Source organism: Panicum hallii, chromosome 9 (genome assembly GCF_002211085.1).
Source record: "Panicum hallii strain FIL2 chromosome 9, PHallii_v3.1, whole genome shotgun sequence".
NCBI lineage: Eukaryota > Viridiplantae > Streptophyta > Magnoliopsida > Poales > Poaceae > Panicum > Panicum hallii.
The window spans coordinates 2,714,566-2,739,458 of record NC_038050.1 but is presented as its reverse complement, the minus strand read 5'-3'; the positions used below and the strand labels follow the sequence as shown (position 1 = coordinate 2,739,458).

General features: G+C 42.8%; 2 protein-coding genes and 1 non-coding gene across 3 annotated transcripts; 1 reads left to right on the top strand and 2 right to left on the bottom strand.

Annotated features, from left to right (window-relative positions):
• The first annotated feature begins 2,641 nt into the window (after positions 1-2,641).
• Positions 2,642-8,762, top strand: LOC112876356 (cactin). Its single transcript, XM_025940450.1, has 13 exons — positions 2,642-2,991; positions 3,107-3,198; positions 4,259-4,355; positions 4,659-4,730; positions 4,848-4,910; positions 5,004-5,144; positions 5,409-5,504; positions 5,922-6,206; positions 6,470-6,608; positions 6,688-6,830; positions 7,318-7,491; positions 7,953-8,219; positions 8,307-8,762. Exons 1-13 carry the CDS (start codon positions 2,674-2,676, stop codon positions 8,424-8,426), a joined length of 2,007 nt encoding a protein of 668 aa, XP_025796235.1. The 5' UTR covers positions 2,642-2,673; the 3' UTR covers positions 8,427-8,762.
• Positions 8,763-9,654: 892 nt separating this feature from the next.
• Positions 9,655-15,519, bottom strand: LOC112877226 (protein argonaute MEL1). The gene is made up of 22 exons (XM_025941459.1): positions 15,310-15,519; positions 14,614-14,819; positions 14,382-14,531; positions 14,151-14,284; positions 13,941-14,050; positions 13,730-13,836; positions 13,375-13,513; positions 13,179-13,295; positions 12,988-13,095; positions 12,808-12,879; positions 12,516-12,635; positions 12,258-12,426; positions 12,058-12,179; positions 11,837-11,977; positions 11,582-11,727; positions 11,437-11,499; positions 11,293-11,356; positions 11,058-11,193; positions 10,882-10,955; positions 10,704-10,798; positions 10,583-10,614; positions 9,655-10,074 (listed from the first exon to the last, which is right to left on the bottom strand). The coding sequence occupies exons 3-22, from the start codon at positions 14,480-14,482 to the stop codon at positions 9,890-9,892; spliced, it is 2,235 nt and encodes a 744-aa protein (XP_025797244.1). The 5' UTR covers positions 14,483-14,531; positions 14,614-14,819; positions 15,310-15,519; the 3' UTR covers positions 9,655-9,889.
• Positions 15,520-24,067: 8,548 nt separating this feature from the next.
• On the bottom strand, positions 24,068-24,206 carry LOC112878357. Its single transcript, XR_003225690.1, has one exon. It is a non-coding gene; the product is annotated as a small nucleolar RNA Z247 (small nucleolar RNA).
• Between the last annotated feature and the right edge of the window lie 687 nt (positions 24,207-24,893).

Genomic DNA, 24,893 nt, shown 5'->3' with positions numbered 1-24,893 from the left:
ACGTTGTTGGAGAGAAATGAGATATAGAGAAGATAATCTTGTAGAGAATTTTGTAAATGAAGGATAAAGAGAACGACGATTGGAGATAGCCTTAGGAAGGACATCTCTTTAAGGCCTGAATTGATCCACCGTTGGGGGCGCAGTAATGGTCATGGTACCAATCGTTCCTTGCATCCAAGGACGCCCTTTTCCTTTCCCTTGTTTTTAATATCTGAATCGCACCTTTACGATTTAATCACAGGCTCCATCAAGGATACAGAGACTGGACAGTAGTTCCATTTGGGAGTGACTACTTGATAATCGAGTAAAAAAACGTAGAGCCGTCACTCACCATTAGAGCCAATAGAATGAGGCCACGTAGCATTATTGACAGCTGCCAAAAATCGAGTGATGATAGGGTAAAAAATCACTCAATTTACCTACTGATTAGCCGGGTGGGAATCGGTTCAAAATTTGTCTACAAATCACTCAAAAAAGACCCCACTCCTATACATAAAACAGACCCGCCATGCCCAAAGCAGAAGGAGTTTTTTTGCAATTGATTACAAAATACCACTACCTGAACAGACCCGGATATAAAAAGTATAAAAAATTTATAAATTTGCAATATTAAAACATAACTTGGACTTGCGATTTGAGCGAGCAAGGTTCCTTACGATGGCACCTGCCCACCTGCTCGATTTATTCCAAGAATTAATGGATCTATTATTTCGATGATAGGCGACGTGCCGCTCCGCTCCGTAATGAGGTGCCCGTAGTGACTGTCATATTCTAGAATAGGGGGGGATATGGCCCACGTCCTACATCTGTGTAACCACCCGTAGCCTAGTAGGACTGCTCCTACAGTAGCCAAACTAGTCGGATACAGTAGAGGACTACCAAAAAAGTATTCGGGTAGGACTCTAAGACATGTATCCGACTAGGATTTCTATGTAAACCTATCCTCCCAGATTATACAAGGGCGGACGGGTAGGACTCTACTTGCAATTTGAGCGAGCAAGGTTACTTATGGTGGCACCTGCCCACCTGCTCGATTTATTTCAAAAATTAATGATCTATTATTTCGATGCTTGGCGACGTGCCACTCGACAGTGAGATGCCCGTAGTGACTGTCATATCCGGGCACACGGGACTGTACATGTGGCATATTTTTTCTAAAATAAGGGTAGGATATGGCCCACGCCCTATATCTGTGTAACCACTAATAGCCTAGTAGGACTGCTCGTATAGTAGCCAAACTAGTCGGATACAGTAGAGGACTATCAGAAAAGTATTCGAGTAAAACTCTAAGGTATGTATTCGACTAGAACTTCCATGTAAACTTTCCTCACAGACTATATAAGAGCGGACAGGGGAGAAAACTGGTGATCCACCAGGGAACCACCTAGGGATCGCCCAATCATCATTAAAGCCAATACAAAATACACAAGATGTAGGGTATTACGCTCTCAGCGGCCCGAACCTGTCTAAAACCTTGTATTCCTTTGCACCTTCGAGTTTCAGATCTCGGCGACACCCTACCTACAAACTCACCACCTCGGGGGTATCCCTCGGTGGGCGTGGCGGTAAAACAGCGACAATGACCCATCAATCTCAAGATATTCCGGCTTAGTCTCTCAATGGTGATCATAGGAGTAGGGGTATATGATTGTATTCATAGGGACGGGTATGCGTGTTTGCAGTAAAGGTTCATGTCTATATTATGTTTCAAAAAATATATTGGATTTACAAAATATTATGAATTCTTTTATTAATTTGATCTGACCAAAATAAATGCACCGTATTACATAGGCAACTTTAATATTAAACTCAATTAAAACAAACAACATAATCATACAAATAAAAATCAGATCCCCATGTCAACCAAAAATGAAAGAGGAAACACCACTAAAAAATAGACTACAAGAAAATATTAATATTACTAAAACACAAGAATGATTTGATATAAGGCGAAGATATTGCACCCTCTAATTTGATCATAAAAATAATTATGCAACATTAGATAATACATATCACCTCATACATAACTTGGACATACAAAAGCAATCCAGATTCTTCTATTAATTTGACTAGAGCAAAAGAAAACCATAGATATAATACAGTAAATTAGAGATCACATTACATCATAGACACCATTTTACAATATAACAAGTGAAAAGAAGTATACATATCCGGAATACCGAAATGTCATGTGGAGTAGAGGCGAGAAGCAACGGCTTGACAGGGGCACTCAACGGGTTTTATTTTTTGGCATGACTGGACCGGTACAAAGTCCACATGATGAGAAGGCTGCTGAGTGGCAGCTAAAAATAATTGGGCCGGGCCTCCCCATCATCAGATATCCTCCACGCAAAAGAGGCGGACAAAAACTGGTGCGCACAAGAGGATCGAACGGGCCGGTCAAACAATCGGACGGAAAAAATCGACTGACGCACGTATTGGATTTTTACTCGAGTGACGGTTAGGAATTCCGTTCCACTTTAATTGGAGGATGCGGTAATTCCATGTAGCCGTGCCATTTGGGCCTGAGGTGTCTTTCACACTGTGGGCCTTCTGTATGGATGGGCTCCTTACGCTCCAGCCCAACGAACATGAATAACCGACCTCACAAATTAATCCGCTTTACCAGCCCAGAGCCCACGACTCTGGGACAGCTCCCCTCTCATCGCTGACATGCCGAAGCGGGACCGCGACAGCGAGGGCCGGCGGCGCTCGTCGTCGTCGCGGCGGCGGCGCAGCCCGTCCCCGTCCGACTCGGAAGCCGCCTCGGACTCCAGCGGCTCCCGGAGGCGGAGCCGCCATAGCCGCCGGAGCCGCCGCCGGAGGGACACCCCGTCCTCCTCCAGCGACGCGAGCGGCAGCGGGAGCGAGGATTCCGGGTCGGACTCCGGCGGCGGCCGCGGACGCCGGGGGAGGAGCGGAAGCCGAAGGCGCCGGGACGTCACCGAGGAGCAGATCGTGGAGTACATGGCGAAGAAGGCGCAGAAGAAGGTATTGAGATTGGGCGGTGGAGGTGGGGGGTTTCCGTTTGTTTGGGCTGGAAGTAGGGTTGCGATCAAGGCTTTAATTGCTGACTCATTGTTGCTGGTGGCGGTTGGTTGTGCAGGCTGAGAAGGTGGCGAAGAAGCTGAAGGCGAATGCGGTTTCAGGGTACTCCAATGATTCGAACCCCTTCGGCGATCCCAACCTGACGGAGAAGTATGTGAAATATTTTCCCTTCTTCAAAATTTTGCAAAACTTTAATAATTGTTCTTATCTAGGGAAGAGACTTGGGCTCAAATTTGCCCAGAGTGCATTGACAAAACTAGTTCATCTATTAGCACCTATAACAACATTGCTATTACCCATCTTGTATCCAAATAAATACTGCTCCTAATGGAACCTATAATAAGACTGAAGAAATAGAACTAACATCTTGTGGCAACTAGTGGCACATTATAGATGATTGTACTTGGCCACTTGGGCAGATACCTGGGTGGTTTTACTTGTACATCAATACTGCTTACTCACTGGCATGGGTGATGAATTTGTAATGGTATTTGTCATTACCAGTAGTGAAGCTGATTTAGGTTGCTGGATGCAGCTAATAGCTCGAGGAAAATAATTTGGCATCCTGACCAATTAGGCTATTATGGAAACAATACATGAACAGCTGAACAGCTTATGCTCTAGTTAAACATAAATTGAAAGTGGAGCTTAGTGATGCACTAACTACTATGTATGCATTATTACTATCGCAGTTATGATAAGTTTCCTTAAATGGCTAGTTTGACCAGTTTATGTTTTCATGAGAATTTCCTGACATGACCATAGGGATTCTATTTGTTCGCATGGCTTATGTACTTCTTTAAAGGAAGTTATGCAAATTTTAAACACAGCTTTGGGTTATTAATGTTGTTCATTCAAATTTATTTAATTATTCTTGCTTGTGTCCATTAGTGTGTTAAGATCTTATATTCTGACTTTTCTATCTTATGTGACATTTATCTTCCCAGATACCATATTTCACCTTATAGTTTGGCATATTACTGCACTTTATGTTCACACTTTTATGATAGTATAATTTATCTTGGGATAATTTTTCTAATGTTAATATATTTTATGAAGCAAAATAAAATGTTTGTGGCTTCCTTGAAGACCCAGATTATCTGCTACCCTACTTTTTTGCATTACCACTATAAGATCCCTTGAACTGCTGCTTTCATTTGTGGCAAAACAATATTCAAAGAAGAATGCCCTCTATCTTGTCCCTTTACAGGTTTGTGTGGCGAAAGAAGATAGAGCGTGATGTATCTCAAGGACAAAAGGTCGACATTTCTGTCAAATCTGAGAAGAAGAGACAGCTAGAAAGAATGGTACTATGAACCATGAATTTCTCTACTAGTTCTATATATCTGTTTCAATTGTTTATGAGTAAAAACTTAAAGCATATCATAGTCATTGTACCCTCCTTTACTTCGAGATGTACTTTCATTGAATTAACAGGGTTCATAACTCAATGTTTATTATTTTATTTTTAGTTAAGCTTTGTCATTGGTTTTGTACTGTACTGTAGTTGTTTTCTGGCCAGCAAATGTGTTGTTCAGTTTTCTTCAGAAAGTTGAAGATTATGTTTTTCTTGCAGCGCCTAATCGTTATATTCATTCTGTCAAATATAGGCTGAAATAGAAAAGGTTAAGAAAAGAAGGGAAGAAAGGGCAATTGAAAAGGCACAGCATGAAGAGGAAATGGTTCGTATTTGATGATCATATATCTCTTTTACAATAATTTCAAAGGTTTGTGTTTCGTATTTTAGATCCAAGTCATTTTGCATTTGGAATTAAATACACGTATTTGCCATTTTGAAGGCATTGCTGGCTAGAGAAAGAGCACGTGCAGAGTTTCAAGACTGGGAGAAGAAAGAGGAAGAGGTTACTATTTAGAACCTGACAAACACCATGCAATTCTTATTGTAGTCAGTATGGACTTTTTATTTATCTAACTTTTCTCATTGTGGAATGCAGTTTCATTTTGATCAAAGCAAAGTCAGGTCTGAGATCAGGTTACGGGAGGGGCGTACAAAGCCTATTGATGTTCTCCTGAAGAATCTTAGTTTCTCAGATGAATTTGACGTTGAGTTAAATGAGCCCTATCTGGTGTTCAAGGTAAGCATCATTTGTTCATCCTTATGCCATTGCAGTTTTAACTGGGCAAAAAAAAAAAAGCCTATCCCAGCAGCATTTACCTTAAGCATTACTAACTGGCTGCCATCAATTAAGGTAGAGAAAAGGGACCACCCTGTGTAATATTCTGGACGGGTTTCAAAACCATCCATTCTATTTAATCTTATGACCATCGTACAATAGGTTTCAAAGAGATGGTTTTTATAGCTTAGCACTTCCTGAAACATGTCTTTTGCTAAATATCAGGGATTAACAGTGAAAGAAATGGAAGAGCTACGTGATGACATTAAGATGCATCTTGATTTGGACAGGGAAAGCCAAACAAATGTGAAGTACTGGGAGGTATATGTCCTTTTCTTTTACCTTTTTTTTCCTGAATAGCTGTGTTGGCATTAAGATGTTTAGAATGTATAGTTTTTGATGTTGAAATGCTTAATATGGAATAGTGTAGTCCCAAATAGGGATTGGTGGGATACAAAACTGATAGTAGTCTCCATTCTCTTATGATAGATTTTGTTTGGCTAGGGAAAAAAATGATGATAGATTCTATTTGACTAGGGAAAAAAATGATGTAGTGTAGTTTGTCAGTATATAATCTCTAGCTCATTATATGATTTCCCCTTAGTTCCTTACAGAAGCTATATCAAGTTTGATATTTAGTCCCTAGTATGACGGGAAAAAACTTGGATGTTCAGGTTATTTGGTTTTGTGTTGCCCTGTTGCTAATACATAATGTTCACGTTGATCTGAATTCATCAGGCACTCATGGTGGTATGTGATTGGGAGCTAGGTGAGGCTCGGAAAAGAGATGCCCTAGATCGGGCTAGGGTCCGTGGTGAGGAACCACCACCTGAGGTTCTTGCGGAAGAGAGGGGTTTGCATGCTAGTATTGAGGGGGATGTAAAAAGTCTCCTGGATGGTAAAACTTCCACAGAGCTTGAAGATATGCAAAGTCAAATTGAGTCCCAAATGCGCTCTGGAACTGCGAAAGTTGTTGAATACTGGGAAGCTATTCTGAAACGGCTTCATATTTATAAAGCAAAGGTATGCCAGTGGCTCTGCAAATGCCATCCCCTCGTACTTTTATACATTCTCTGATTTGTATAAAGACAGTAAAGGGTTCATGGGTATATTGGTTAGACCTCTCAGTCATTGGCAAAAGGTGCTACTTTCCTACCATTGGTTGGTAGCCTGTGGTGCAGTTGCATGATCTTCTTTAAAGGCTTATAATCTGGAACTGCGCTATTTAACTTTTGAATACTGATTTTGCAATTTATCCTTACGGAAAATGCTTGTTTCCATCGCAGGCTTGCCTGAGGGAGATCCATGCTTCTATCTTAAGGAAGCATCTGCATCGTCTGGAGCATCCTAGCGCTGCTGAACAAGATGTTGAATCTGAGAAAGAAGTGGACGACAAAGTGGAAGATGAGATGCTTGATGATGAAGGTTTACCTTCATTTCTGATTACTTCACTAACTTTGTTTTCGAGATGCTCGAGTGATTTCTGATATGCGTTTTTTTTTAGATGATAAAAGATATTCGCCTGAACCTATACTTCAGCAGACAGATAATCTTTTGGAAGAAGAAGATGGATCCTTTTCTCCACAGCTAATGCATGGCAATGAAGATGAAGATGCAATTGATCCTGAAGAGGACAAGGCTGAACTGGTAGTGTCCTGCATTTCCTGCTGTGTTTCTATTTCTAATAATATTAATAGAAATGTGATCAGAACTCAATAGTTATTTGCTGCAGTGCAGTTAGATGGGTAGATTAATTGTCATATATCGATTCTTAGTAATTGGACACCAAACTTGGAACAAAAAAAGCTATCCAACAATATTAGGACGGATATTCCCTAAAAAAACAATACTAGGACAAAGAGGTCTTCCAAGTCTTTTTTCCTTAGGACAACCTTTCAAGCTTCTGCAGGCCTTCATGCATGTCTTACGCTGAGAGGGGCATTGATTCATTTAGATCTTACTTCTTATGGCAACACTCCTTATGGTGACTTCCATTTGAGGCTCCCTAGAGTTCATATGCAAACAAAATGGTTATTAATAACATGATGTTGCTATAGTTCATTCTATGAGTCGATTAGACATTTGGAATGAGGTTGGCAACTGACTTATGTGCTTTTAATTCAATTATATCCAGGACCGAAAACGTGAAGCTGTAGTTTTGGAGCATCAAAGAAAGGTTCAGGAAGCCATAAAAGTAAAGGCAAGAGTACCTGATGAGATGGAGATGAAGGCCATAAAAACAATGGGAGCTATGGAGGAAGGGGATGCAGTATTTGGTGCGGGTGCTGAAGTGAACCTTGATTCACAGGTTTGCACAATTTGCCTTCTCGATCCTATTGCATTTCTTGCATCGTAACATGACAGTAGCTGCGTATCCACACTGTCCATTATTCTGTTTCTGCACTGTATTGGCGGGAGGGCTCTCAGAATCCAGCTGGGATCTGGCATAACTGTGACAATTTTTTAGAGCTGCTCCAGGAAGACTCATGGTTATGTTGTTACATTTTGAACCGTATAGAGCACACCTTAAGCAATATAAAATTTTTCAAATAATCTCATAATAACTACGTATTGAACTCTGAATTCATTTATTTTGTAATTGAGTATATGCTGACAGTTGAATATAGGGCTAATGCTATTTTTGAGTTTGATACCGTCAGTGGTAACGAGCTTTACACACTAGATAGAAGCGTGATTTAGCAACTCCGATGCATGACCTACTGCATGTGAATATTTACTCAGCTGGATGCTGATGGCATATGCTCACAGGTGTACTGGTGGCATGACAAGTATCGACCAAGAAAGCCGAAGTACTTCAATCGGGTGCATACTGGATATGAATGGAATAAATACAACCAAACTCATTATGACCATGACAACCCCCCGCCTAAAATTGTTCAAGGCTACAAGTTCAATATATTTTATCCTGATCTTGTGGATAAATCAAAGGCACCAACATACAGTATAGAGAAAGATGGAAGCACTGGTGAGACTTGTCTCATAAGATTTCATGCTGGCCCTCCATACGAGGATATTGTAAGCCTTGTGCCTCCATTTGTTTAGTTTTATTTTTCTCAGTTTTTTTTTCCATTGGCAGCTTATTCACTTTGTTTTCCTCCACAGGCTTTCCGTATTGTGAACAAGGAATGGGAATACTCGCACAAGAAGGGGTTCAAGTGTACATTTGAGCGTGGGATTCTCCATCTCTATTTCAACTTCAAGCGTTACCGATACAGGCGTTGAAATCTCTCAGGGGCAGGGAAGAACGGGATCTTGGACTGCTGCATGGTGGTTCTGCTGTCTGCTCGCATGCATATCAATCAAGTATGCATAAGAAGTTAGATCCTACGTGAAATGAGATTGTACTAGATTTTCCCCCTTTTGGGAGGTTTAACAATATTACAGCGTTGCAAGCTGATAGTTTTTCTATCAAAATTTTTATGCTTGCTAGTTTCTACTTTCAGTAGAATGGAGATCTGTACTAGATTTGTGTAAACGATAGCTCTGTACATGTGTTCAACTGGTATACACAGGATGCCCTTCTAATTTCTTCTGCGGCAAAAGCAGCGAGGCTGTTTATGCAACCTGTGAGGTTTGTGCTTGCTTTGTATATTGTACTACTACTGGAGTTCCAAGTTACAGCACGGTCTTGCTCCATTCGCGATATGGCTAGTTGCTCTCGTACGTTGTACCTAAAACAGCCATGCCATGCCGTCCATGTGCCGGAACACTGCAGAGAGGGTTTGTTCACAGCCCAGCGATGGCGTAAAGAATTCAGCAGAACAGATCACAGACCGATTTGTAGAGTATTTTGTGCATGTTATACATCTATCCACTCACGTGTACAAGACTACCATTGATTTGATACCATCTAACCAAATGAACACGGCTGGCCTGTGAGTTAGTAGGATCTCATCAATTGCGAAGTCCGGCCAAGGAGAGGCAGACCCTAGCGCCGGTGTCGCGATGGCAAGCAGACCAAAAACCAGCACTGGCCACACCAGCAATGAAAGCTTATGCTGCACTCAGAAAATAGAACTAGAAAGCATCTTCTTATGTACCCAAACTTAACAAATCAAGACCAAGTAGCAAAGGATTCCGCTATCCTTTATACAGCAGATACATGCAGACCAGAAACAACAATGAATTGCTACCAGCAGACATCACATTGACGAAAACTTGTGATTTCAGAAAAGAATTGAAAGGTTCACAGTTGCTATCAGCAGACATCCATTTGGTACTTTGAATTCAATTGGAAGTCAATTTCCAAACCAGGAACTTGAAGTTTGTAACATGTAGAATGGACTTGACCATCCGAGGTCCAGAACCAAATAGCTCATGACTGATGCAATAAAAGATTAAGTGATACTGAAAAACTTCATCTCGTTTTCTCCAGAAAAATAACATGTCAAGCAGATAAGCAGCATGGCAGATATATAAGAAAATAGCAAACAGCAAGCCACCGAGAACATAAAGTTAAAGAGTACTTGCATTGGTTTCATCCGGAGTTTCAGGCCCAGAAGACCAACAAGCTCAGTCATAACCTAGCTACTCCGAATACAAAGATGATAATACGAGCAACCAGCTCCAAATTCAGGACAAGTCCATCAGAAGAAAACTACCAGAACCATCAACCACCTCTCACCAACATCTTGGCATCCCCATCACCCAGCAAAAAGAAAACTTGTATGCAAACTTGGAGCAGATCAGCAGTAGAACATAACATCCTTGACATTGTCCTTGATCTTCGGAAGTTGACGCACCTCCACAGGTCCCTCACGAGCTACTGCCTGCCCACTGCTGCCAGGGGTTGAGCCACCGTCCGAGCTTTCTCCTTCCACATAGTAGCGAGCACGGAATGCGGCAAGGTGGGCATAGTAGGCAGGTGGGACTGGAAAACAAAGAGCATCCTATTAGTGATGACTGGTTAACCAACTATACAACTACAACATAAAAGAGTATGAAGAAGTGATGCATGGTTCAAGAAAATAGATGTCCATATGATATTTACAGCCTTACAAGGCAACAGTAGGATTAACCATAACAAAGAAATGACGATCATGAATCCAGCAGATAAAGATGATGTTTAGAGCTGATAACAATATACTTGGCTATTTATTTCAATGAAAATTCAGATAACACATTGCAGAGACATTAAGAATACTACGTGTGTTCCCTCAGTGAACCAATCTACATGGCAATACATCAACAGTTTTCAAACAAAATGCTACCAAAGAGCTTGAAATTTTCTCTATTTTACTCCAGTTTGCAGTTAGAATTACATAAAAGAACTTGACATTTCTCAAGTTTCATGCGCACAGAGAAAGAGCTTATATCAATGAATCAAGCTTCAACTGAGAAAATTACTAGGAAGCAAAAGAGATACGATAAGAACTTACCCACTGACACAGCACGGGTGCAACGAGCATAGCTGCATTTCACCAATGCAGAGAGATGTTAAGTAGAGCAAAAGTCAGAGTGAGACGGAGCACTCATGAGAGAAGGGGAGTTGGAACTTACGTGTAGCAAAGATTGTTGGTCAGTGACTGTAGGCCGTCAGCAGTAAAATGATTCTCATCATAAAGGACATGGTAGTGGGTGGGCCGACTTGTTCCCTGACAAGAAATATTTTGACACTCAATATTTGGATAAATGATTTTCTGGAAAAGAATGTGTGCCAATGTACCAACATAGTTACCTGAATACCAGCATGACTGCACAAGTAGAAATCAAACTCGGTAGGATGACAAATCCTTTGGTCAACCACAGTTCCTGCAGCACAAGCAAAGCACAAGATAATCCCAGATCAGCAACTGCTTACAGAAGCATCAGCTATATTGTACTCAATAACAGTGTGACACCAAAACCACTAACCTGGAAGAATGTTTCCACTTTTGTCAGTCATATCACGCCTTCCATGAACCTCAGGGAAAAGCCTCGTGTGATGCCTTTTCTGGACAACCACAAACGTGACTGGAGGTAGGTATCCTTCCTCCAAAGAAGCACAAGCCTTGAAACGGAAAGGGACAATAGTCACAAAACCATCGATATGGGCATATAGCAAAGAAAACTAAAATTACAGACAAATGATGATGCAGGAAAATGTTACCTTTCTGATAGCATCCATTTCATGAAGAAGTACATGGCTGAATTGACCTTCACTTACACCATCCCTGTATAAGAGTGATCATTCAACATTATTCACTCAAAAGAATACAAAGATGAACAGAAAACAAGAATTTGGAACACATACCTATAGAATATTATCCTCTCAGGCCTGCGGTTTGTTTTCCTGCGGAAAGCAATCAGTAGCTCCCTACAAACAAGACCAAGTCAGTTCCCCAGATAAACCATACGAGAACTAACAGTAAGTAAACTCAGATCAATCACAAACTAACCTGATCATGCCACCATTAACATTGTGCCCCTTCTGTGGATCTTTACTGACAGTAAACAGATCTTCTATTATCTCTTGTCGGTGTGGTTGAGCAGAAACTAGACCTCTGTACTTGGTGATTTCTGGCCAGTCCATTGATGCCACCACCTACACAAATTCAAGGAAAGATACAACAACATCATTACTAGAACCAAGTAACAGAAGGAATAGCACTGAATAATGATTGGGAAATTGACAGTTGTGAGAAGAAACTAACAGCAGCAATGGATGATGCAGAGTCCTCTCCTGGTGGTGGGTGTGTGACATCAGCGCCAAAGATGATAGTTGGGACTTCTGACACAAAGGGTATGCCATTGCGTACAAAGGCTCGCTCAAGAACTGTGTTGCGCCCTCCAACCTGCTTAAGGAAAAGAATCATCACATTCCTGCAAGAAAGAACCGAAACAGAGACTTTACACAGAGTATAGATATTGAGACCTTGACATTGATTTTGAGTGCAACATTTTCCAGATATTGTTTGTTTGGCCTGCTAGCATGCTTTGGCAAGCAACATTGAGATACAATTCCGATTTCAGTCTCACAGACTCTTTTGATTTTTCCTGCAAAAGTAAGAGAGTCAAATATACAACAAAAAATTCCAATAAATAGCAAAGGTGCCTGTGTAGTAGTATGCTTACCATAAGAACCACTAACTTCAGGCAGAATAACAATTAGAAGCTGTAGCTGATTTCCCGTACCCTGTTGGGCAACCATTTGTGTGGCCCTCCTGTGTACATCTCTCAAAGCATTCTCTATATGGTTAGGAGCAGCTGACTTGACTTCAACAAATGGACGTGGATTGACATTCTACAGGGATGATAAGAAGCCAACTGTAATTATACCAAACTACTGGGAATGAAATACATCATAACACATCCAAGAAGTGGACAACTTACCATTCCAGTGGCATTGCACATATGAGTCAGATCCATACAGAACCTCTGTACCTCCTCAGGACGCATGCGTGAAAAGTTCAAACAAGTCCAGTTATCAATAGTTCCTCCATTGATCATTTTCTGGAAAAGGTTTCAAAACAAACAGTAGTAAGAGAGCTTTCTTACACATCTTAAGATTGGTCTAGAAAAAATGGATAGTTTTTCCAACATTAACAAAAAAAAAGAGATACTCTTAACTCCTAAAGTGTGGCAAACTGTGCAGAGTCATTTGTAGCTAAGAGCATAGCATCACCTTATTGATCATGTTCCATTGTCCAACACTTGGCGCACAAGTTTTCTCCCTACCAGAGTCATGATATTTCAACTGAAACACAATAAACAAACTGATTAGTCCTCTAAAAAATGAAATGACAAAGTTATCCATCGACACTTGAAACTTCTAGCAAACAAAAAAAGAATCTAGCAAATTTACCAAGGGTGGAGGCAGCACGCGGGCTTCAACAGAAACAAGGTCATTGCAGACTTTGATGCCAAATTCCTGAGCAAACTTATCTTCCACGTAATTGTTATGCAGAACCATCTATGTGGCACATTAAAACAATTGTCATAAGAAAATAATTATTCTAATAAACAGCAGAGAAATAAAAAGATCTTGATGCGTACATCACGGATGCTCTGCTCCCTCTCCTGAGGACGTTTACAGGTTGCTCTAAGTATGTTGGTCACTTGTCTGTCATTTAGCTTCTTAGAGTATCTCTGCCCTTCAACAATCTTGCAAACCTAGAAACATTTTTATGAATAAAACATCAAGCATAACACAAATAATTTGACTACAACTGAATGACAATGGATACGGTACCTCCATTGGCAAATATACGGGCCGCGAATCACTGCCAGCCTGAAGACAGGGCCAAGAACCATACTTCAACCTGCAGTTATATTTTTCCCAAAAGTACTGCAAAACCGTCTGTCTAGTTCCCTTCTCATCAACAGGAAATCTAAAATGACAAAAATGAATGGTGAGTTGATATAGCAATGTTGACAAATGTCAGATCATTCAAATTGTGATAATACAGAACAAATTAGCTAGGAGTTAGTAAGTGTTTTACAAGCAGCATTAATCTTCACTAAGGAATCCTATAATTAATTATTCAAAACATAAATGCTGTACAGAAAAGGGAAAAGGAAGCAAGCCTTTGCAGATAGATACTTACATCAGCTGGCTCATAGGCATGGGAGTAACCCCAGTTATCTTGTATCTTCTGATCTGGTCCTTTTGATGATTTGTTTCAATGCGAACTCCACGTAGTGCTTTCTTTATCTGAACATCATTACAGTCAAACAAGATTTAGTCAACAAATGGCAGCCAATAGCTTGTTGTACTGTACAGGAGGTTTTGCAGATTCTCAGCATGGAAATCTTTACCTTCACACGATCTCTGTCTGACAAAGGCCGAGAGGTATCACGTATGCTCAGAAACTCCTCCACAAATTTGATCACTGTCACAGGCTTAAAAAATGATGTTGCAGATATATCTGAAAAAATCAACAGGAAAAACAATGTAAATGACTGCATCAAACAGATCAAACAAAAAACATGCGGTCAATAGACAACAATAACATTAGAGGATGTTACCTATATTCAGTGAAAGCCCCATTTGTGTTGGGCGTAGGCTCTGGTAGTAACCTCTCCAACACTCAAGCCCCTCGCCGATGTCGCCTCTGTGACCAAAAGTAGTAGAGAAAAAGGATCTGGATACTGTAACATAACTGCAATTAAAGTGTTATTACCAAGAACTCGTCAGTGCCTCGGATAGAAGGTTAGTTAAGAGAATTCAAGAGAAGAACTTGAGTACAGCTATTATACTTCCAAGATGGAGACTCCCTGAGGACAACATCAAGTACTTGTATGGTCTCTTGAGGCATGTCCCTCTGTCTTCCACGCAGAAACTGGTGAAGGTGGTACATATCTGTTCTTCCAGCAATTCGAATTGTGATCTTGTATTCTCTCTCCGCCCTACAAAATCGAAAGGATTAATAGCTGCAGATAAGGAAAAAAATCACATAGTACGGAAAAATGACCCAAGAACCGGGAAGACCTTTCTTTCTCCTTCTTTTCCGGATCAACCAGGGTAACCACAAACTCCTCTGAATCAAAAGGAAGCGAACCAGCAGTATACAGACTCTTCCGTCCATCATAGGCAGGCAATTTGCCACCAAGAAGGGTCTTCCCATGCAACTTGATGAGTTCATTAAGAACTTCCCTGTTCGTTGCTCTTGACTTTGACTCGGGATTAATTGCAACCTGAAGGAAAGTAAATGCCAGGCAATCTTAATCATAATCCTTCAAGTTAAACTAAAACATAGTTTTACAAATCACATCGTACATATAAACACTACAAATTAACTATACTAGATTCAGTGAAAGCCAAACGAAATTGCATCCTAGACTCAGTTAACAAAACAGAATAGATTCACATCCACATATAGTCAGGGTGCTAACATCCACATAATGGAGAATTTGGAAAAAAAATTTGCAACAAACTGGTCACATTCATGCAAGTAAAAAAAATAAATGAATTAAATTAACCTAGATTCTGTGCAATTGAACCAAAATTCACATCCTAGATTCAGTTAACAGGACAGAATAGATGCTTCCTTACCCTAGGACTAGGTAGCAGAAAAGATAGCGTGCTAATATCCACATTAAGGAGAATTTGGTATCACTTTCGGCCAAAAAAAACTCATATTCACTCAATGAAACACCAACTGTAAACAAAATGTAAGTGACTTACCGCAAAATTTATAAAGAAAATCGTCAAATTCTGGGTAGAACAACAAGCCAATCAAACTAGAGTGGGGTTGAAGAATGTTCGTATTTGGGTTTGGTGGCCAGTAATCCAGCAGCCGCAGCGGGCGGATTATGTTGGATCTATCTTGCTAAGCGGCGGGGGATGGGGATCGGGGTAAGTGAGGGTTGGGGACGCAAGGGCGTGACACTGACAGTTTTATTTCCCTAAAATCCTGTCCGCTGGTGAGTGATCCTACGGATTGCTTTGCTCTGCGACTCGAAACAACGGATATGGCATATTCCTGTCCAGCACAAAAAAATTTATTGGCTATTTGCAGCAGGTCCCGTATATCAAATAAGTAAATGATGAGAACTAAAAAAAAAAGAGTTCCAAAAAAGGGGAGAGCACAAAAAAATCTATCAGTCTAGAGACAAGCCGAGAGACAGAAAAAGACCTGGGCCTCTGTACAACTATTTGGCTATTTGCAGCACAACAAAGGAGGCTCACTGTCCAAACTCAACAGGGGATCTGACCGTAGCAAAAGCAAAAGTTCAGCAAGTACGCTTCAAATCAAACAAATAGTGATAAAGAAGAGCAAAAGATCCAAAAGGAGAACGAAAGTAAAGAAGATGCCAAATATGTATCAAGCAGTAGCTGCAGCATCAAAAGCTGCTTCCCAAATGGCAGCCAACCGAAGAAGTTGCAGGACGCGAATGACAAATGCATCAGCCGTATTGTTTTACCGGTTTTGTCGCCATCTTTCACACAGGAAGCAAGAATCGCAAGTTTTCATGTACAATGCTCAAGTCAAAATAAATCAAGACAGGCTCTTGAAGCCCAATGAGTACACTGCAGAGTATCCGACACAATCCTCGCCAAAAACAGAGGAACAGGAAAAAAGTGAGAGGAGAACCGAGCAAGAAACGGGGACCTGATCTGCATCCCACTTGCTATAGGAAGCGTACAAAAAACGAGCTCAAGTCTCAGAGAAAAAGCACTGCGTGCTTTTGAACACAGAGCTGTGGCTGGTCACGCACGACGATGAGAAGCACCAAAATAACCGGGATCCAAAGCTCGCGACCAACCATGGGGAAACGCAGGAATGGAACTATGGTGCACAAACAGCAAGGGGAAAGTCCAGTATGAACATGCGTGCACTGCTACCAACGCCCATGACATGAGCAGGACGAGATCGGGACAGCTGCGATGTTGTCCTCTCAAAGAGACCAACGTTAAGTCATGTGCACACCACGCCCAAAACAGACACTGCATGCTAGCTTCTGGAGGATCGGAATTTAGGAAACCTTTCGTTTCGCTTTCAAAGGTGTGAGCTCTCACATTCCCCAGGAATTAGCAGTGATCCAAAACAAGCGACCAAGACAACCGGGGACGGCGGCAGAACGGGAACTATATTGCACATCGGCTCAAGAGAAAGTCCCCAATGCCACTGGCTCCGACCAACATCCATTAGCAGGATGAGATCGGAAAGCCTCGTTCATGGACTGCTGCATAATTTCCTCAAAGCAAATCACGTACGAAAAACAAAAAAAAACGCAGCAAAAACTGGACCTGTCAAATCAAGAAAGGAAAAAGATCAAGACGGCACGGCTGGGACCTCTGTGCAACCATCAATCGTTTTGTAACTATGCGTTGCACGGCATGAGGCTCACTGTTTAAGCCAACCAAGAGACTTGACGGTTCAAAGCAAAAAAAGTTCGACTAACTTGTACGCATAGAATGAAAAGGATCACAAGAAAGCAATAAGGCAAAGATACGAAAAGAAAATCGAAAGCTTGCTTGGAAAAGCTTGTCCTCAAACGACAGCCAACGAAAGAACACGCACCGCACGGATGCAACCGGCCGAGAATCTGCAGGATGCGATTTTCAGTGCATCTGCACCAGTTCTTGTCCGGTTTGATATTCAGGCTTGCCATCCTTTACCCAAGAAGAGCTTTACACGAAACGGGGAAATGATCTGCACTTCAGCAGCCCCACTACCTCAAAGATAAACCGTCCAAAAATAAGAGCAAATTGTTGCAGAGAGAAACGCCTGATCACTGCAGGCTGCTGAACACAAAGATTGACCAAGCATCACGGTGAGGAGCTCCAAAAACGTGCTGCTGCATGCTACTGGAGGAAACCTGACGTTTCACTACAAAGGTGTGGGCGCTTGGACACCGATCTCTCATGGACTAAGAGAGTGGCCAGATCAAGATCAATCCCATCACCAACTCTGAAGCTTAGCAAGGATCCAAGACAGGCGAGGGGAAACGCAGAACGGGAGCTATGTTTGCACAGTGGCACAAGAGAAAGCCCCATATGAACGTGCGCTGCAACCAAACATCAGCAGGATGGAAAAGGAAGCGCAAGCTGTACATGTACTGCTGCAACGTTCCCCACATGGGCAAGTACAAACGAGAAAGCACAAGAACAGAAGAAGAAAAATTGGATCCCACAGAACAGTAAAAATACAACCACCAAACGAGAGCAGACCATCACACACCGCATGACAACCACATAAGCATCCATATTTCATATACGAAATTACCATATCTAACGAGGCATGCATGTATACGAGCAGATACGATCGAGTAGATCGATCCAGGGGAGATAGAGGAGGAGGGCGGGCTTGCTCACATCGTAGTGGAAGAGATTGTTGTCGGCGACGTCGACGAGGAAGTGGTTCGCGCGGATCCTCACACTCTTGCCGACGGTGCCGATGCCCGGCCGAGCAGGGTGCGCGAGCCCCTTCTTGGAGACCGGCGCCAGATCCACGCCCGACGCGTCCTCCGCGTCAGAGGCAGCAGCCCCCTGCGCGGCCGCCACGGCCGCCTCAGCAGCCGCAGCCGGCGGCGCCAGCGCTGTCTCGGACACGAACAGTTTCTTCTCGACCTCCTTCGCCAGCGCCGCGGCAGACGGCGCGGAGGAGGCCGGGGCCGGCTCGGACGCCCGCGTGGGGGCGCCCTGCGCCAGCTGCCGCGGAGCCGGAGGAGCCGCCGACGCCGAGGGAGGTGGCGCCCGGATGGTGACCGCCACCGCACGAGGCGCAGGCGAGAAGGAGACCGGAGGCCCCGCGGGCGCGGGCGCCCGGTAGACGGCCGCCGGCACCCCGTACGCGGCCTGGTGCGGCAGCACCATGGGCGCGCGGTAGCCCATCGGCACCTTGTACGGCACCGGCACCGGGCGCGGCGTGGACGGCGGAGGCGGCCACACGAAACTATGGCTGCCGCCCCCGCCTCCGCTGTACGGTGGGCGCTGGTCCCCGCGGTCCCGGTCGCCGCCGCCGCCGCCGCGGCCACCCCGGCCGCCGCCGCGGTAGGCCATGGGAGAAGGGTGGAAGGAGAGGCTCTAGTGGTGGTGGTGGTGGCGGCGGTTACCCTCGCAGTGGATAGGAACGAGAGAAGCAAGAGGAAGGGAGGGAGAGGGAGTGGTGGAGTGGTTGAGGAGCGTAGGGGAAGGGGAGGCATTATATAGGCGGAGGGGGCGAGGAAACCCTAGACCACCCGAGGTGGCTAGCGAGCTCGGGAATGGAGGTGGTGGGGAGGAGGACGCCGCCTCCCAACGGAACGGTAACGTTACCGCCCTCCGTTTGTGTCCGCAGGTGGGCCTAGTCCTGCTTTGCAACTGCCTTGATGATCAAGTAATGATCAGCACCAGTGGAGCCATTGGTTCTTTAGGTCTTAATTAACTTTTTAGGGCTCAAGTGTTTGTTAATTAGAAAACATGCATGGGATGAAATTTTTGTATGTGAAATGATAAAAGAGCCCAATTAAATTCTATAATCAACTAGGTTCCTTAATTAAACATTATGCTGCTCTTCCGTTAGTTCGCTCGTCCTTCCCTTGCATGTTTTTTATTTTCATTTTAATGGTAAAAATCTCGTGATCATGTCAGATAAAGTCAATGACATGATAAATCATGAAGAGATCACTTGCTGTGGTTTTATTCAAACTTGGGCTGGGGGCTTTTTTTCGTCATACATATTAACAGTGCTATCTACTAGTAGATAGGCAAGTGACATGGATGGGGGATTTGTACTTGATATTGTATGTAGGCCTGTGTGGCAATAAATATCGGCAAGTCTAAGGCATTTGTTTAGTCAAAACTAAACTAATTTGACGTTTTTTTAAATTGAGAAGCTGAAGTTGTGCCACCGGAACCCTGGAGTGCAATCTGATCATTCATCCAAAGTTTCAAATAAAATAAATAGTGAACCCATGAAACTGAATAGGAATCAACATAGGACATTCATCCCTTTTTTTACATGAAGTTTCAAAGACTGTCGATTTCATTGCATTTGAATGTGGTTGAAACAAGATTTTAATGCAAGTTCCTTAATTCATGTTCTAACATATGTTTCAAGTCGTAGGTTAATTTCAAGGGACAAAAATAAATAAAATGCATGGCATGGAATTTTTGTTTGTTTTGGTATGACGAATTTTGAGTTCAATCTAATTACATTCCATTTATTTTGAGGGTTTGTGACTTGACATGAAGTTGTACGCTGCATGTAATTGAGTTATGTTATTACCATCCACACATCAGCCGTCGTTGGCATTATTATTCTAACTACGTATAGTAGGAGTGTAGGACACTGTTGCCGCCTTCTTTGTTAATGACGAGCATAGTTCCATTATCTCTTCAACTCATGGCGTCTGTATAAGATGGCGTAATAAAAGGATCAAAAACAAAACTCATGGTGATTTTGTTTACATTTGAAATTCCCTTTTAAATTTGTATTCCGATGCTAAGGTGGCTGCCGTCTTTTGGACTGTAAAAGTGGAGGAAACGTGGGTTGTCTATCTTGGCTAACCCCTGGTTGCTTGTTTATATAGTGGTAAATATCAAGGTGATAAAAGAGGTAGTTGTAAATGTATGGCTCGGTTGAGCTAATCCTAATACAATACGTGAAGATCTATCTCTAACCGAGTCCACATCTGCAACTACTAACATCTTTCTTGTTACACTTGGTTACATGAGATACATATTAATTCTAACAGACTCCCTCAATCTAAACTTCTTTTGCATTTGAGATTTAGATTGCTCTTGAATTCTTCAAGCTTCCCAACCGGTAAAGCTTTAGTGAAACCATCTGCAATTTGGTCCTTGGACAATACCAATCTGACTTGCAGTTGCTTCTTCAGAACTCGTTCTCTAACAAAGTGAAAATCAATCTCTATATGCTTTGCTCTCGCATGAAAGACCGGATTTGCTGGAAGATACGTGGCACCCAAATTATCACACCATAATATAGGTTGCTGATTCAACTTAACTCCTAATTCTCCCAAAAGTGGCTCAAGCCACATCAATTCTGCCGTAGCATTAGCATAGACTTGTACTAAGCTTCAGTACTTGACCTTGAGACTGTTGCTTATTTTCTTGCACTCCAAGAGATTAAATTAGGTCCAAAGAATATAGCAAATCCACCTGTGGATCTCCTAGCATCTACACTTCCAGCCCAGTCCGCATCTGAGAATGCACTCAACGTTAAAGACTTAGACATCTCGAAATATAGCCCAATATTCATAGTATGTTGCACATGTCTCATAATTCTTTTCATTGCTGTCCAATGAACAGATGTTGGTGCATGTAAAAATTGACATACCTTGTTGACCGCAAAGGCTAAATTTGGCCGCGTCAACGTGAGATATTGTAGAGCCCCTACAATACTTCTATACCGAGTGCTATCCTCCTGACCGAGCAATTCTCCTTCATGACTTGATAGCTTTTCTTAAGTAGACAATGGAGTTGAAGATGCTTTACACTTTGTCATGCCAACCCAAGTTAGTATCTCTTGCGCATATTTTTCTTGAGACAACAACAAACCTTCCTTGTCTCGCTTAACCTCTATGCCCAAGAAATAGTGCAAGTCCCCGAGATCCTTGAGAGCGAAATCTTTCCTTAGATCCATCAATAATGCCATTACAGCTTCACTAGAAGAGCTTGTAACAATTATATCATCAACATAGATGAGCATGTAAATAGTAATACCCGAAGCTTGATATATGAACAATGAAGTATCTGACTTTGACGCTTCAAAACCAAGCTGAACAAGTTTAGTACTTAGCTTTGCATACCAAGCTCTTGGTGCCTGTTTTAAGCCATAGATAGCATTGTCGAGTATGCAAACAAGATGTGGAGCACCATCACTTTCAAATCCTGGTGGCTGCTTCATATAAACCTCCTCTTCCATAATACCATGAAGAAACGCATTCTGAACATCCAATTGTCGGAGACACCAACCTCTAGAAACAGCAATAGAAAGAACCAGTCTTACTATAGCAATTTTAACTACTGTACTGAAAGTGTCTTCATAATCAATTCCATATCGTTGTTTGAACCCCTTTGCGACTAAACGAGCTTTGTATCTATCAATTGAGCCATCTGCCTTTTTCTTGACCTTGTACACCCATATGCAATCAATCATATTTGTACCTTTCTTTGGTTCCAAAAGATGTCATGTTTGATTCTTTTGTAGTGCCGTATACTCCTCTTGCATGGCCTTCTTCCACTTAGGATCATTTAAAGCTTCTTGAAGGTTTTCTTCTCTTGTAGCACAGAAATTTCCATATCGTACAATCCCATCTGTGTAGCACTTGGGCTTCACAATTCCATGCTGAAGTCGAGTTTAGCGTGGTGCGGGAGTAGGAGAAGGACTTCCTCCCACTGGTGGCACAGCTGATCCTGTTTCAGCCGCACAAGGTCCACCATCTGACGAACTGGCCGGAGCTGTTGGCGTAGCGCTGGCACATCGTGACGACTGCGGAGGGGTGAACTCCGGCACTAAGGGAAAATCAGGCGGGCTAGCCGCATGGTTGGTGGAATCTGGCGCGAAAACGCCTGCAGGCGCTGTCCCCCCACCCACCGGACTGCCGGCCGAATCATCCTCGGGATCGGTGAACCCAGCACCGTTAGCTCCGGGACCAGGGCTGATCGGATCTTCCTAGGATCCAACGCCTGGATCATCTATGATCTGTGTTCCTGCTGCATCGAGCCCACCTTGAGAACTAGCACCATTTTCTCCTGAATTTGTTGTTGCATCTTCTTGTGCATTAACAGAACAAGCTCCAAAACTATTAGTAGCATCAGGAATAACACAATGTACACCCCTAGGATTAAGCAGATGAGTAGGAAGAAGAATGATTTCTTTGCGGAGTTGAGCACCCGCACTAGGATGAAGTTGGGCAAAGGGAAAAACATCTTCGTCAAACACTACATCTCTTGATATGTAGATGCGGAAACTAGATATATCAAGACACTTAAAACCCTTATGCATGGAACTATATCCAAGAAAAGCACAATGAGTGGAGCGGAAAGCGAGTTTTCTAGAGTTATAGAGTCTTAAGTTTGGCCAACAAGCACAACCAAAAACACAAAGGAACGTGTAGTCGGGTTTTTGTTTTAGGAGCCATTCCATGTGTGTATCAAAGTTGATAACTTTGCTAGGGAGCAAGTTGATGAGATAGGTTGCAGCAAGGAAGGCTTGGTCCCAATATTTCAAGGGCATGGAAGAGTTTGCAAGGAGAGCAAGTCCCACCTCGACGATATGGCGGTGCTTCCTCTCAGCTGCGCCATTCTGCTGGTGTGCATGAGGAAAGGAGACAAGATGAGCAATGCCGATTTGTTTAAATAAGGAATTTAGCTTTTCATACTCCCCTCCCCAATCGAACTGCATAGCTTTATTTTTTTTTGTTGGATTGCCTTTCTACTAGCTGCTGGAAATTTTGAAACACATTTAGGACATCGGACTTGTGCTACAGAAGCTAGATCCAAGTGTATTTGCTAAAATCGTCGATAAAACCAACATAGTAGGTATGCCGACCAGCAGACATGGGGGCAAGTCCCCAAACATCTAAAAAGATTAAGTCTAGAGGAGCATCAAAAGTGCTATGCGACTTTGGATAAGGAAGTTGATGGCTCTTGGCCATCTAACATGAATCACAAATAGAACTTGAACCTTTATTACTATCATACAGGAGTTTATTCAAGCTAAGAACTCTTTCAACAATTGGAAGAGCTGGATGTCCTAATCTATCATGCCATCTAGAGGTAGATGGTTTATTGCTAACAAAGGCTTGTTTGTTGGAGTCCCTTGATGACGCATGCAAACTTAGAGGGTAGAGCCCGCCCCAACTTCTACCTCGATGAAGGATTTTCCCCGTGTCTTGATCCTTGGCAAGAAAGAAATTGGGATGAAAGTCAATGAAGGCATTGTTATCTTGGGTGAGTTTATGGACAGAGACAAGGCTTTTGCTAGCGCTCGAGACATGCAAGATATTATTTAGATGAATATCAGAATTTGGGGTATGTAAAATTGTGTGACCAATGTTAATTATGTTCATACCTGAGCCATCTCCTGTATGCACTTGATCTCTTTCATTGTACTTGTCTCGAACAGAGAGCTTTTCCACTTCTCCTGTGACATGATGTGAAGCTCCACTGTCAACATACCAATTGGTGTCAACACCATAGTTGGTTGTAGCAGTGCCGGCCGACTTGTGATTTTGTTGTTCTTCTTCATCATCGCCGTACCGGTACCAGGACCTTGGAGCTTTATGTCCTTCCTTCTTGCAGATCCGACATCTGACCTTGGTACTCCCTTGCTTTGGTGCGTTGCTGGAGTTGTTGGTGCGATTCTGATTGCCGCGACCACCTCTACCGCAGCCTCCTCCACGGTTGTTGCCACGGCCACCGCATCCTCGACCAGCCATGTTAGCCGAGGACTGATATTGTCCTTCTTCTTGATACATCTCCAACTGAAGGTCATACGCCAGAAGGTGGAAGTATAATTCACTCAAAGAAACCGAGCCAACACGAACAAGAATTGACGAGACAAAAGGATTGTAATCGAAATCCAAACCAGTCAAAATAAAGTGCACCATCTCGTCATCATCGATTGGCTTACCAATAGTTGCAAGTTCATCCTTGATAGCACACATCTTGGTGAAGTAGGTCGTGGACGACATGTTTCCCTTCTTGAGTGTTGCAAGCTGCATATGCAGATTGGTGACGCAAGCTTTGGAGTGCGCCGAGAACATAGATGAGAGCGCTTGCCAAGCTTCTGCAGATTTGGTCACCGTTGCCACCGGTGCCAAAGCATCTTTGGTGAGAGAATTCAGCAGGTAGCTTAGTAGCTGCTGATCTTTAGCAATCCACGAGTCATACTCGGGATTGCGACTTCCTTCTTGCTGTCCTTGCCGGTCACCTCAATGGTCTTCGGCGGCTCACGATCAGAACCTTCTAGGATTCCCATGAGCTGAGCACCTCGCACTGCAGGAAGGAATTGCGCCTTCCATAGCAAGTAATTGTCTCGAGTCAACTTCTCTGAGATAGAACCAAGTTGCGCCGGTGCCGATATTGATGAAGATGACGCCATGGAGCACTTGAAGAGGTTATGGATGTTTTGTGGAGGAGGATGCTCTGATTACCATGTAAAAGTGGAGGAAACGTGGGTTGCCTATCTTGGTTAACCCCCGGCTGCTTGTTTATATAATGGCAAATACCAAGAAGATTACAAGAGGTAGTTGTAAATGTATGACTCGGTTGAGCTAATCCTAATACAATACGTGAAGATCTATCTCTAACCG